The sequence below is a fragment of the Peromyscus californicus genome, unplaced genomic scaffold (assembly GCF_007827085.1).
Source record: "Peromyscus californicus insignis strain IS unplaced genomic scaffold, ASM782708v3 Scaffold_17__1_contigs__length_78620276, whole genome shotgun sequence".
Classification (NCBI taxonomy): Eukaryota; Metazoa; Chordata; class Mammalia; order Rodentia; family Cricetidae; genus Peromyscus; species Peromyscus californicus.
In genome coordinates, this window is record NW_026294469.1 from 3355958 (window position 1) to 3369275 (window position 13318).

The following is a 13318-nucleotide window of genomic DNA, read 5'->3' on the forward strand; positions in this document are numbered from 1 at the left end:
CCAGTGTCTGTGTATGTGAGACAGAAGGGATATAATAGGATCAGGCTAGCCCAGAACTTACTGTATAGCCCAGGCTGACCTGAAACTTGCAGAAATTCTCCTGCCTCTGTCTCCCAGAGTTTTGAGATTACAGGCATGTATACTCTGTCTAGCAAGTCTACTGATTTGAATGTTAATCTCATATGAAAAACACATTTAGCAACATTGATACTAGTGTTTGATCAAACATCTGGCTACTACGGCCTGGCCTGGCTGACTCATAAAAGCAACAGTCACAGAGGCCAAGAACATTTCCTCAGAATCTACACAAGGTAGGAACTTGGTCTACAAACAGAGGCTTGGTGGGGCCACAGGGCCGGGAAGGAGCCCTAGACAGATAGACAGGCTCTTTGGGGCCACAGGGCCGGGAAGGAGCCCTGGACAGAGAGACAGATAGGCTTGGTGGGGCCGCAGGGCCGGGAAGGAGCCCTAGTAGAGACAGCAGCCAGGTATCCGTGTCCTTGTTGGGGTGCCCGCCAACAGCTGGTAGAGCAGCATTAGGCACATTTCTCATACATAGCTCTGTGGGGGATAGGGCTCTTCACCCTGTCACTAATTCTCTAATTCCCCTTCTGGAACTATTCAAGATTGGGAGTGTGTATTTTTATATTTCCCTGCAACACAACACCTAGCCATGCAACCGTTAAGTACGGTAGAATGCTGAGCGCTGTCTGCTGGGATGGTGGATATAGATGGTGGATAGACACACTCTCTGATATCTGTGTATCTCAGAGAAAGTGGCACCTGCCTGGTGGATTCCCAGGTCATGTGTGAATGAGGAGACCCCCCCTCATTCCAGTCCCTCAGCGAGTTTATGACTACAGTGACAGCAGATCAAACACTTGCTAGTCACTGTCATCCATACTAAAAAGCCCCATCAGAATAAGTCCCATATAGGCCCACACCCTGCTGGGAATGAAAGCGGACAGCATGGTCTCAGTCTCGCCCCTCAAAGGCTCTTTGCCTATGGCAGGAACATCATTCATCTGTTGAGGATTCTTCAATCCTTAGCAAGTAGATGCCAGTATAAGGTCCATTTAAGGGAGGGGAAACTGAGGCTTAGTTCAATCAAAGATGTGAATCTGGAACTTGAATTTGTGTCTTTCTGGCCCTCTCCGAGGAGTCCCATCCAGGACACTGCCCTGTATTGTCTGATCAAGCTATTTCTCACAGCTTGCCAGTGCTCGACTGTTGGATCCTATCCAGTACCCTGTGACCCGGTGACTGGCCAGTGTGAGTGCCTGCCTGGAGTGACAGGAAGGCAGTGTGACAGGTGTCTCTCAGGAGCCTACGACTTCCCCTCCTGCCGAGGTAAGGAAGCTAGCAGCATATTGGAGGCATGGTTCTCATCTGAGTAGGTGTAGCCCGCCTCTCCGAGAAGCTTGGCCAGTCTTCTCCAAATTGACTCTAGCCACCCTAGCTATTTGGTTCAGTGTGCCCCTGGCTAACCTCACTGAACACACATCCATCACATGCTCAACCTCAGAGACAGTTAGTGCCTAATGAGAACAATTTAAATTCCATTTATAAAATATCTGGGTTTCGTGGTTCACACGTCACTTCTCCGCATCAGCACGGTGAAGGTGGCCCGATGGCATCTGCCCCTGTATTTGTTTGGCACCCCTCAAACCCCGGCCATGTCAAGGTGTCAATCAAGCCTTCTGTCCCTAGTGGCTTCAGTGCTGATGTGGGCTGCGCAGGATCTTTGCTGTGGGCTGAGTGCTGTGTTCTGTCCTTCCCCCAACACACGAGCTGCCCACATTTCCCCCAGACTCCTTTGTGTGGGCAGCCCCAGGGTGTACCCTAGCTCCACCTGGGGATTGCAGAGGTCTCTTGTGCTGACTTTCCAAGGAGAATGTGGTTTTTGTGGGTACCCTCCTGCTCCTGGTGACACTAAGGGTGTAGCATCCAGAGCTGGGTGGAACCAGGTAGAAGAGCACACAACGTTTTCCAGAACTTTCCCAATCAGCATTCTGCAGACCAGATTTTCCTGAGGGTAGAAACTGCAGGGAGCAGTGACAGGGGCTTGTCCCCAGAAGGCCTCAGGCCTGTAAGTGCTGTGGCAGAGGCAGAGTAGTCATGAATGTGCTGGAGCTGGAGAGTGACCTTGGCCATCCTGGAGGAGCCCTGGGCTGGCCACGGTCAGTATGGAAAACAAAAGGAGAGAAAATGGGGTGTGGAGCTGCTAGAGAAAAATGGATCAGAGCGTGGGGGGGGGGGGGGGGCGCGCGTGATTAGAAACTGAGGCAAACATAACAAAGAAAGGAAGGTGAAAAGCTCAGGGGCCGTTTGTAAGGACAGATGGCCCAGTTATGGACATGTTCCAATGAGAAACCTAGCCTGAGAAGCACGCTCAACCAACCTGCTGTCCGTGTGATGCTGAGACGTAGCAAGCGCTCAGCTACAGCGGAGGTCACCAAGAACGTCAGTGCTCGTGGGGACAGGGGGTGATGATAATTATCTCCCAGTTACAAAATGAACTTAGGAATTCTGTAACTTCTTTTGCCGCACAATTAAGAAAAAAAAATTTTTTTTAATATTAAAAAAGAAATGCAATATCGCCCTCTTCTGGACAATTCTAAAGATGCTAAAAATTTCAGTTGTCCCTAACCTCCCATTAGAAAGGACGTTTAGTAGGGAAGTAGGAGGCAATTTGGGAGGAGCTGATGGAGAGGAAAGACTATGATCAAAATATTGCATGTAATTTTCAAAAGTAAGCTAAAATATACATTAAAAATAAAATATAGAAAACATTAAACAAAGAAAGGAAGGTGTATTCCCAGGCAGGGCAGAGTTGTTGAGTGACAGATGATGTCATTGCAGATAAGTATCATAAAGACCACCAGGTGTGCCTCAGTGTGAGTCACACACAGGCTTTGCCACTCAGCTATCAAAAACATAAATGCACAGAGAAACCCTGTCTCGAAAAACCAAAAAGAAAAAAAAAACCAAAAAAACATAAATGTAGGTGCACTTTAAAAAAAAAAGCAAAATTAAAGTTTTTTGAAATGTCAAAACCATCAGCCAGACATTTGTAACATTTCTAAATCATATACAGGATCCAGCAGTATTTGTGACCCAGCTGGGACCGTTGACTCCAGCTTGGTAAGTAGGGGAATCTATGTAAAAGGTCAAGACTAACCATGTGGAAACTTCCTGAAATTAATGTAAGACACCAATCCATTGCTTAAAGAGGCCATGGTTCTTTTTTAAGATGTATATGTAGTTTGTGAGGTTTATATTTTTTAAACAAAAGAATAAGGTTTATTTAGATTTTGTATCCTAGAGTCCCAGAGTTAGCTCTTCCTGGAGGTTTCTGTGAGGGTGTTACCATCATGAAGAGCCATCCAGGCTCAATCATTGGCCAAGAACTTGTGACATAAAGCTGGCCACTCACAAAGCCATCACACAGTCTCTGTTTCATTCCAAGCACATACTGTGATGCTTTGAACAATTTCCTAGGACGCTTAGGACTTGCCCCCCTCTTCGTGGCCTCACAACCTAGGAAGGGACAGCAGACCCCGGAGGACAAGTGGCAGGAGGTCCTGCTGTTCCTGCTGTGGGGTTTGATGACAACTGAAGCCACACAGGAATTTGACATCTCATAAAAGCACTCAGAGAATCAGTCTCTCTGTGAGACGCTCAGAGTCTTTCAATAAATTTGCAGTCTATAGTGTAACAGCATTAACAGATACTGGCACGGTTTGTGTGTGCACACACATGCATGTGTATGTATGCACGTTAGGTATGGGTACGTGTACTCATGTGTGTATTTAGAGGTTAGAGGGCAGCCTAGGATGTCATTCCTCAGGGATTATCCACCATCTTGAGACAGGTCTCTCACTGGCTCAGTTTACCAGGCAGGCTAAGCTTCTGGCCAGTGAGTCCCAAAGATCTTCCTGTCTTCACGTCCCAGCACAGGAACTGCTTGCCCATCATGTCTGGCTTTTAAAATGTGGGTTCTGAGGATCAAACTTGGGCCCTCACACCTACAAGGAAAGCATTTTTAGTGACTGAACCATCTTCTCAGACATCACAATGTTTTAAACAAGAGAGATCTTCAGATTTTCCTTCTCTGTATTTTCTGACTCCTTTTAACCACATTTGTTAGTTATTCGTGTAAAATGTAAGTGCGTACTGAAAAAGTTCAGGGGCTGGAGAGATGGCTCCGTAGTTAAGAGCTTTCACTACTTTACAGAGGAAGTTTAATTCCCAGCACCCACGTGGTGACTTACAGCCATCCTTAACTCCAGTTTTAGGAGATCAGGTCCTCTACTTCGGGCCTCCCTGGGCACTAGGCACCCACATAGTGTGTGGTAAAACACTCAAATGTATCAAATAAAAACAAACCTGTTGTTGTTGTTGTTGTTGAAGTTCAGAAGACTCTTTAATGCAACCTTGTGCTTTAGTGAACCCCTTGACTTATTTTTCATGGTCAAATTTAATTTTGGTGACAAAGCTTTGCTCAAAAACATGCATTTGAAACAGGTCTTAATTTTGAGATGCCAAGTGTCAGTCTGATTCTCATTTCCAGGGTTATTGCCAGTGCAAGCTCCATGTCACAAGTCCTACGTGTAGTGTCTGCAAACCTTTATATTGGAATCTGGCCAAAGAAAACCCCAGTGGATGCTCAGGTGCGCTGTCTCCTCTACCGCCCTGTCCTGCCGTGCCGTTACCTCTTTACTTTTGTCTCCTCGGTGGCCACATTGACAAGAGAGCACTCCGTTAAAGCAGTTTGATGTGTTCACCATGCTGCATAATGCTTGGTGTCCCCCACTTCCATCTGGGGCAGAACTTCTGTCATTTTCACACAAAGACTTATCTATACTGTTTCCATGTGAATCTTGTTATTTGACAAGGCAGCCACTTAATAAATGCCTGTCTGCTCTTTGTTCTCATAGACCGCTCTTTCTGGCTTACTTATGTACATATTGTAGCAATGGCATATACTACTGCACCTTCATTTTGAACAATTAGTAAAGCCAGATGCCAAGTTTAAAACACTTAAGTAAAATGTCTAAGTGAAGCAACTATCTTAGGGTAGAGTGTATTTTTATATAGACACGTCAATAATGACCTTGGCACTGGAAACCTTTATAAACTCTGTGCTGGAGTAGCCATAAGCCAGCCATTACTCTAGATGGATTCTGTTGATTGACCTATCTAACCTAACTAACCTCAGAAAGCAATCCCATTTTAGAACCCAGAAGTGCAGGCTGGATGTTGCTTAGGTCCACAGGGAAGGCCAATCACACAAGTTATATTGTAGGCATGTGACATCCCTAGGGCAGGGAACTGTTCTGGTGAAACCCCTGGCTCATAGACACTGTCTTTTGTCTTCACAGAATGCCAGTGCCATGAGGCAGGGACAGTGAGTGGAATTGGAGAGTGTGGGCAGGTAAGAGGCCAGTTTGTCATGTGATGACTGGAAGATGCTGCTCTGGTTGACTGTGGGATTCCTGGCGGAGGGTTCCAGCCCCTCACTAGTCATCCTGGCCACGGGCATACTTTTCCAGTCCTGGCTCCACTGCTTCCTATTGTGTGCTGAGCCTGTTTTCCACCCTGAAGGTAAGTCCTACGTCTCAAACACTGCCTCCTGGCTCCTTTACTCCCCAGGGAGATGGTGACTGCAGCTGCAAAGCTCACGTGACTGGTGATGCCTGTGACACCTGCCAAGATGGATACTTTGCTTTGGAGAAGAGCAATTACTTTGGCTGTCAAGGTAAATGCGTAGGGCAGGGCTTGAGCAAGGTGGAGGACGCAGGCTGCCAGACCGTGCCTTGACCAGCGGCGGCTGACTTTCAGGGATGGTGCTAAGACACTCTTCTTGAGAACTCGGCTAGGGCTTCAGTTGATACTTTCAGTGAACCCCAAAGAGTGCTGTCTCCACTTCTCTTCTACCAGAACACTGGAGGATCAACTCCAAAATGCATACGTGGGATGGAGGGCCCATGCTAATGTTAGCTAACTCCAAGAGTTAGTCACCTGGAAGCTATACTTCTATTATCTAAAAAGCTAGATACTTAGATATAGAGTTGTACTAAATCATGAAATTCTAGAAGTGGCTAGTCTGTGAGGCTGCTCCAGACTTCCACATGGGCCTCCTCATGAACATTATCACAGCCGTGCTGTTTCTTTTATGTGTGTGTCATGTTCATGGATGTGTGTGCGTCTGTGTATGGAGGCCAGAGGTCCATGTCAGGCACCCCCTCACTTATCTCCACCCAGTTCTACTGAATCTGGAGCTTGCTTGACTATCCCTGATCAACTGGTCCCAGGGATCCTCCTGTCTCTGCACCCTTAGTTACATTACTCTTTCCATGTCTGTGGGAAGCACTTCATTCACTGATCCCTCTTCCTTTCCATGTCTGTATGGGAAGCCTTTCATTCACCGATCCCTCTTCCCAGGCTACTTAACCATGTTTAACTCCTGGCCTCATCTTCCACTGGGCAACAGCATACCCACCTGCTGGCCGATAGTCACACTTCTTGAAATTAGAGGTAGACCTTTGAGGGGACAGGCCATCTTTGTTTGGGACATCCCTGCCTGATTTAAGGTATGGCAGAGGAAAGAAAGCAGCCATCATTGCAGAGAATATCAGAGCTGTCTTCTCACGGGGAAGGGGAAGAAAACACCTGGCAGTAACCCAGCTGTTTCTTGACTTTTAGGGTGTCAGTGTGACATTGGTGGATCACTCACCACCATGTGTAGTGGGCCCTCAGGAGAATGCCAGTGCCGAGAGCATGTTGTGGGAAAAGAGTGCCAGAGGTGAGTCTTGGGGAAGTTTCTTTAACTCTCAAGCTACTGAGGCCACCTCCCATTTCCCCGTCTGTGCTGATCCTGGGGTAGAGAAGAGAGAAGCAATCCTAAGCAGGCAGATGAAGCCGTTGATACAACTAGAGCCTGGACATGTGACCGTGCGCTAGTTAGAACAGGAGACTGGGATGCCCACAGAAGCCAGTTCTGTGGTGTAAGCTCCGAAGCCCCTGCACCCTGAAGTCCCCAGGCTTGAAGCAAACAGGTGTAAGAACCCAGTGTGCACTGTGCCCACTGGAAGCTGGGGCCTCTCTACCAGCCACAGCATGGAGGCACCAGACACAGAGGCCCAGGTTTCTGGAGCAATGACATTCAGTTCCTGTTTGTCTCCCTTGAGTGAGGGAGTGAAGTCGGGTGATTGGAATAAGGCGGTGATTGGAATAAGGCGGTGATTAGAATAAGGCGGTGATTGGAATAAGGTGGTGATTGGAATAAGGCGGTGATTACAATAAGGCGGTGGGGAAAGTCTTGAAACAGAAGCAGCTGGAAAGGAGTGCTAAGAACAAAAGCAGGAAGGACGAAGGCCTGGAGTGGGGACTGTGTGCACGTGTGTCTCTGGGTGATGATCCTACTGTAAGTTTTTCCTCAGTGGAAGGAGGAGAAATTGAAATCTAAACTCTGGCTTTTAATCATGTGCTGAAACTCCAAGAAAGGCAAGGTTTTCAAAATCTCACGCACCTTCTTCACCGGCTCCATCAACAGATTAATTAAAGCACTCTTTGGAGTAGTTCTGAGTGCTGTTGGCTGTGACTCTCCCTCAGTGTCTCAAACACTTGGATTCTAAAAGTCAGGGCCGCTTGGCTGTGCTCTTTCTCAGTCAGGGGCCAATGACATTTTTCATGCAAATTTTAAAATCAAATTTTCAAATTGTATGTATCATAAGCATTTTTTATAAAATTAAAACGTCCTCAAAATATTAATGCCTATAGAATATTTTATAATTTATTTAGTTTATAATCTTGGTTCAGTCATGTTTGCGTTAATTCTTTAGAATGGATTCCTGGATGAATTGCTAAGATGCTGGAACAAACCCTCCTCCTGGATTGCTGTCAGTCCTCTGAGGCGATGCAAGCATTCCTCAGTGCTCACAGTACAGGCGTATGGCTTTTATTCCCATTGACTGACGGATCTTTATGTCTTTAAATCCACTAAGTGTTATTAGCTTCTTACCCATCTTACCAGATTGGCATGTATATTGATTTGAAGAACTCGAGTAGTTTGGGTGTGGAGGCCACATAGCACGGGGTGTTTTTGAGCATTCTCTGTGATTGCCACAGTTGGACTTGTCAAAGGAACCCACTCATTAACTACAGAGGGCTCAGAGGAGAAAGACACCTGTTGCCAAGCCCGGCCACCCTAGTTCAATCATCAGGACCCACACAGTGGAAGGAGAGACCCAACCCAGCAAGTTGTCCTCGGACCTCCATAAATCCTCCTCATCTGTGCACACACACACACACACAAACACGCACAAGCACACACACAAAAACACTCAAGACTATAATAAAAATTATGTGTGTTTAATATATAAGGTATTATATGATGATGCTTAGGACAGTGCCTGGCATAGTTACTGATGTAAAATATGTAAATATGAGTGTGTGAATGACTGAATGAGTGAGCCAATAGTAAGTCAATATATTTGATTTTCACTGTTGGCAACCATTAGAACACAGTCGATGCCGGGCGGTGGTGGCACATGCCTTTAATCCCAGCACTCGGGAGACAGAGCCAGGCGGATCTCTGTGAGTTGGAGGCCAGCCTGGTCTACAGAGCGAGATCCAGGACAGGCACAAATCTACACAGAGAAACCCTGTCTCAAAAAACCAAAAAAAAAAAAAAAAAAAAAAAAAAATAACACAGTCGAGGGTGTGTTGAGGACCTCATGACTTGTGCTAAATGACTTCCTCAATTTAGTGCTTGGAATGAGCAGGTGTTGAGTGTGCTCTGTGCCAGCGTTTCCCTGAATGAAAGAATCATTTAGAGCAGCAGTGGGGACAACCTCCCTCTGTTCTTATGTAATGGGTTTAGTCAGCTGGCAGCATTCCTTCAGTGTCTATTAGGAGAGGACATCAGATTACCGACACACCTAACTTCTTATGTCCACATTTACTTGTGATTTGTGAAGGCCCGAAAATAACTACTATTTCCCGGATTTGCACCACATGAAGCATGAGGTTGAAGATGGCGCTGGACCTAATGGAAGAGACTTGCGGTTTGGATTTGATCCCATGGTGTTCCCTGAGTTTAGCTGGAGAGGATATGCCCTAATGAGCTCGGTACAGGTATGTAGCCAGAGGGCCACAGCTCATTGCAGGGGACCCATGTGTATGCCCACAACACCCTCACAGTCCTAAAAGCCACACTGCCCCAGACCTATTCCAGGATTCATTTTCTCCAGAGTACTGGCCAGGGTTGGCTTGAAGGCTAGGCTTGGGATTTAGGATAGGGAAAGATTTTAATTAATATGCATATACTTGGATTTCACAGTTTATTGCTACTATAATTTGACCACTAAATCAGAAAAATGAAGAAATAAAGTATTTGTCTCTGGAGGCTTTCCATAGAGGGAAATTTCTTAAATGGTATTAGACTATATTAAAACATAGAGGCCATTTTTCTTTAATGCCATTTTGGGAAATAAAAATGAGTTGACTTGAGGACTTCTAAAAAAGCTAGCCTCCTCATCCTTCTCCTCCTCCATCTGACAGTCTGGCGGTGTGGCTCAGGCTGGCCTACACTGGCCTCCTAGATGCCACAATACCAGCTGTGTGTCACTCCCCTGCCTGGGGTCGCTGATTTGGGGCGGTGCTTTTCAAACTCAATTACTCCCTGAGTGGAGACCATGGTAAACGATGCGCTTGGCGTTGGCCAGCTCTTCTTCCCTTCCTCTTTCCCTCCACTTTTCTCTGCTGCGCCCATCCATCTTGCCTTCACGGTGGAATAAGAGATGTGTACACTATTTGTTTATCTGGAGCACTTATGCAATATTATAGTCATGTCGAGTCATTGAACTTCTCTTCGAGGCTGGTCTCCTCAAGCTGCTTCTAGATAGAGAAAATCAGAGGACGAGAAGGACCTGAGGGCCGTGGTCACTCAGTGCTTGCCCTTGGCAGGTCACAGAGAGCCCGGGCCAGCCCACAGCTCTCCTGGAGCTCCTGTGGACTCTCCCCGACTGAAGCTGGCTTTAGCAGACGACAGGACTGTGAGGCACCCCACATTCCCCTTTCTTGTATCCACACCAATGGAATTTCTTTCTTTCTGACCTGGGGTCGCACTGTGTAGCCCTGGTTCACCTGGGACTCACTGTGCAGATCAGACCAACCTTCAGTTCACAGATCCCCTGCCCTGCTCCTGAGTGCTGGGATTAAAGGTGCGCACCACACTAGGCTTTTAAAACAGATTCATTCTACTTTAAGTTATGTGTACACGAGGGGTGTGCACACATGTGAGTGTACACTGGGGTGTGCACACATGTGAGTGCAGGTGCACTGGGGGTGTGCACACATGTGAGTATATACTGGGGTGTGCACACATGTGAGTGCAGGTGCACTGGGGGGTGTGCACACATGTGAGTGCAGGTGCACTGGGGGTGTGCTCACATGTGAGTGCAGGTACACGGGGGTGTGTACACATGTGAGTGCACACTGGGGGGTGTGCACACATGTGAGTGCAGGTGCACTGGGGGTGGGCACACATGTGAGTGTATACTGGGGTGTGCACACATGTGAGTGCAGGTGCACTGGGGGTGTGCACACATGTGAGTATATACTGGGGTGTGCACACATGTGAGTGCAGGTGCACTGGGGGGTGTGCACACATGTGAGTGCAGGTGCACTGGGGGTGTGCTCACATGTGAGTGCAGGTACACGGGGGTGTGTACACATGTGAGTGCACACTGGGGGGTGTGCACACATGTGAGTGCAGGTGCACTGGGGGTGTGCACACATGTGAGTGTATACTGGGGTGTGCCCACATGTGAGTGCAGGTGCACTGGGGGGTGTGCACACATGTGAGTGCAGGTGCACTGGGGGTGTGCTCACATGTGAGTGCAGGTACACGGGGGTGTGCACACATGTGAGTGCACACTGGGGGATGTGCACACATGTGAGTGCAGGTGCATTGGGGGTATGCACACATGTGAGTGCACACTGGGGTGTGTGCACACATGTGAGTGCAGGTGCATTGGGGGTGGGCACACATGTGAGTGCAGGTGCACTGGGGGTGTGCTCACATGTGAGTGCAGGTACACTGGGGTGTGCACACATGTGAGTGCAGGTGCACTGGGGGGCGTGCACACATGTGAGTGCAGGTGCACTGGGGGTGTGCATACATGTGAGTGCAGGTGCACTGGGGATGTGCACACATGTGAGCACAGGTGCCTGCAGAGTCCAGAGGAGAGTGTTAGGTCCTTGGTGTCTGGAGTTGCAGGCAGCTGTGAGCCACGGCACGTGGGTGCTGGGAACAAACCACGTTCTCCACGAGCTCTAACTGCTTCGTTCCCCAATTCTGTTTCTTTTGTGGGCGTTCACTATTCTAGAGTCATGGTGATTCTATCAATCCTGATACAGCCCGGCCTAGGTGTCCTCACAGGCGTTTGACGTTGACCCAAAGAACTCCATTTCTAACCATCCCCTCTGTGAGCAGTCTTTGGGTCAGAGGAGCTGCGGCGTCCCTTCCATGGCCATTTTCTTTACTCTTTGAATGCGGCCTTGTGCATTTATTTCCCAGTTGGTATCAGAACTTGAAATGAATTCAACCAAACTCTTAGGGCTGGTGGGAATTCCTGCATGGGCCCCGTTCACACTCCTGTGTCGGAGCTGGGGATCACCTGGAATTTAGCCTTCGCTGTCCTTTTACCTCACTCAACACACATCCTTTGCATTGAACCCAAACTAGCTGGAGAGGGAGTAAAGAAAATCCCAACACTTTGTGAACTTCCCTGGGACCACAGCTGGATCTGGACACGTGGTTTGTGGTTCTGAATAAAAATAACTTATTCTCGGGGCTGGAGGGATGGCTCGGCAGTCAGGAGTGCATGGTGGCCCACAAGCATCCCCAGCTCCAGTCAAGGGACCCTCTTTTGACCTCAGTGCATCTACATATATGCAGGCAAAATGCTTATCCACATACAACAAATGAATCTTAATAAATAAATGAGGGGCTGGAGAGATGGCTCAGAGGTTAAGAGCACTGACTGCTCTTCCAGAGGTCCTGAGTTCAATTCCCAGCAACCACATGGTGGCTCACATCCATCTGTAATGAGATCTGGTGCCCTCTTCTGACCTGCAGTCATACATGCTGTGAACATAATAAATAAATAAATCTTTTAAAAAAATTAAAAAAAATAAATAAATGATAATTTACTTGTGTTATTAATTCTTTTTTTAAAAAAGATTTATTTATTTATTATTATGTATACAATTTCTTGTCTGCATGTATCCCTGCAGGCCAGAAGAGGGCACCAGATCTCATTATAGATGGTTGTGAGCCACCATGTGGTTGCTGGGATTTGAATTCAGGACCTCTGGAAGAGCAGCCAGTGCTCTTAACCACTGAGCCACCTCTCCAGCCCTGTGTTATTAATTCTTACAGAGTGTTGTGTGACCCCAGAGCTTGGGAATACACAAGACCTCTCCTCAAGTTCAAAAGCTAATTCTGTTTATTGATAAAAGCTTGAGATAAAACTTTCTCAGGCAAAACAGGCATATTTAGTTGCATCTAGGTTTTTACCACAAATGTGTTAGGGGTCCTTCATCTTTGCTTCCACCATTACTGTCTGCAGCCATTTAGATGTGGAGTTAGGCATGTGAAGCAGGGTTTACAGGGTCTCTTTATGAGTGGTGGTGTGAAGTGGGGCTTACAGGGTCTCTTTATGAGTGGTGGTGTGAAGTGGGGCTTGCAGGGGTCTCTTTATGAGTGGTGGTGTGAAGTGGGGCTTGCAGGGGTCTCTTTATGAGTGGTGGTGTGAAGTAGGGCTTGCAGGGTCTCTTTATGAGTGGTGGTGTGAAGTGGGGCTTACAGGGTCTCTTTATGAGTGGTGGTGTGAAGTGGGGCTTGCAGGGGTCTCTTTATGAGTGGTGGTGTGAAGTGGGGCTTACAGGGTCTCTTTATGAGTGGTGGTGTGAAGTGGGGCTTGCAGGGGTCTCTTTATGAGTGGTGGTGTGAAGTGGGGCTTACAGGGTCTCTTTATGAGTGGTGGTGTGAAGTGGGGCTTGCAGGGGTCTCTTTATGAGTGGTGGTGTGAAGTGGGGCTTGCAGGGGTCTCTTTATGAGTGGTGGTGTGAAGTGGGGCTTGCAGGGTCTCTTTATGAGTGGTGGTGTGAAGTGGGGCTTACAGGAGTCTCTTTATGAGTGGTGGTGTGAAGTGGGGCTTACAGGAGTCTCTTTAATGAGTGGTGGTGTGAAGTGGAGCTTGCAGGGTCTCTTTATGAGTGGTGGTGTGAAGTGAGGCTTGCAGGG

The 13318-nt window shown here is 47.6% G+C and overlaps 1 protein-coding gene across 1 annotated transcript in view; it reads left to right on the top strand.

The window, feature by feature from the left end:
* The window catches only part of Lama3 (laminin subunit alpha 3), a 250328-nt gene that overhangs the window by 101692 nt on the left and 135318 nt on the right, over positions 1 to 13318 (top strand). The window contains exons 13-19 of the mRNA XM_052741546.1: positions 1213 to 1350; positions 3098 to 3144; positions 4574 to 4673; positions 5385 to 5437; positions 5656 to 5761; positions 6709 to 6808; positions 8985 to 9141. Of these exons, the coding sequence (XP_052597506.1) occupies positions 1213 to 1350; positions 3098 to 3144; positions 4574 to 4673; positions 5385 to 5437; positions 5656 to 5761; positions 6709 to 6808; positions 8985 to 9141 (701 nt within the window). The remainder of the gene's footprint in view (positions 1 to 1212; positions 1351 to 3097; positions 3145 to 4573; positions 4674 to 5384; positions 5438 to 5655; positions 5762 to 6708; positions 6809 to 8984; positions 9142 to 13318) is intronic.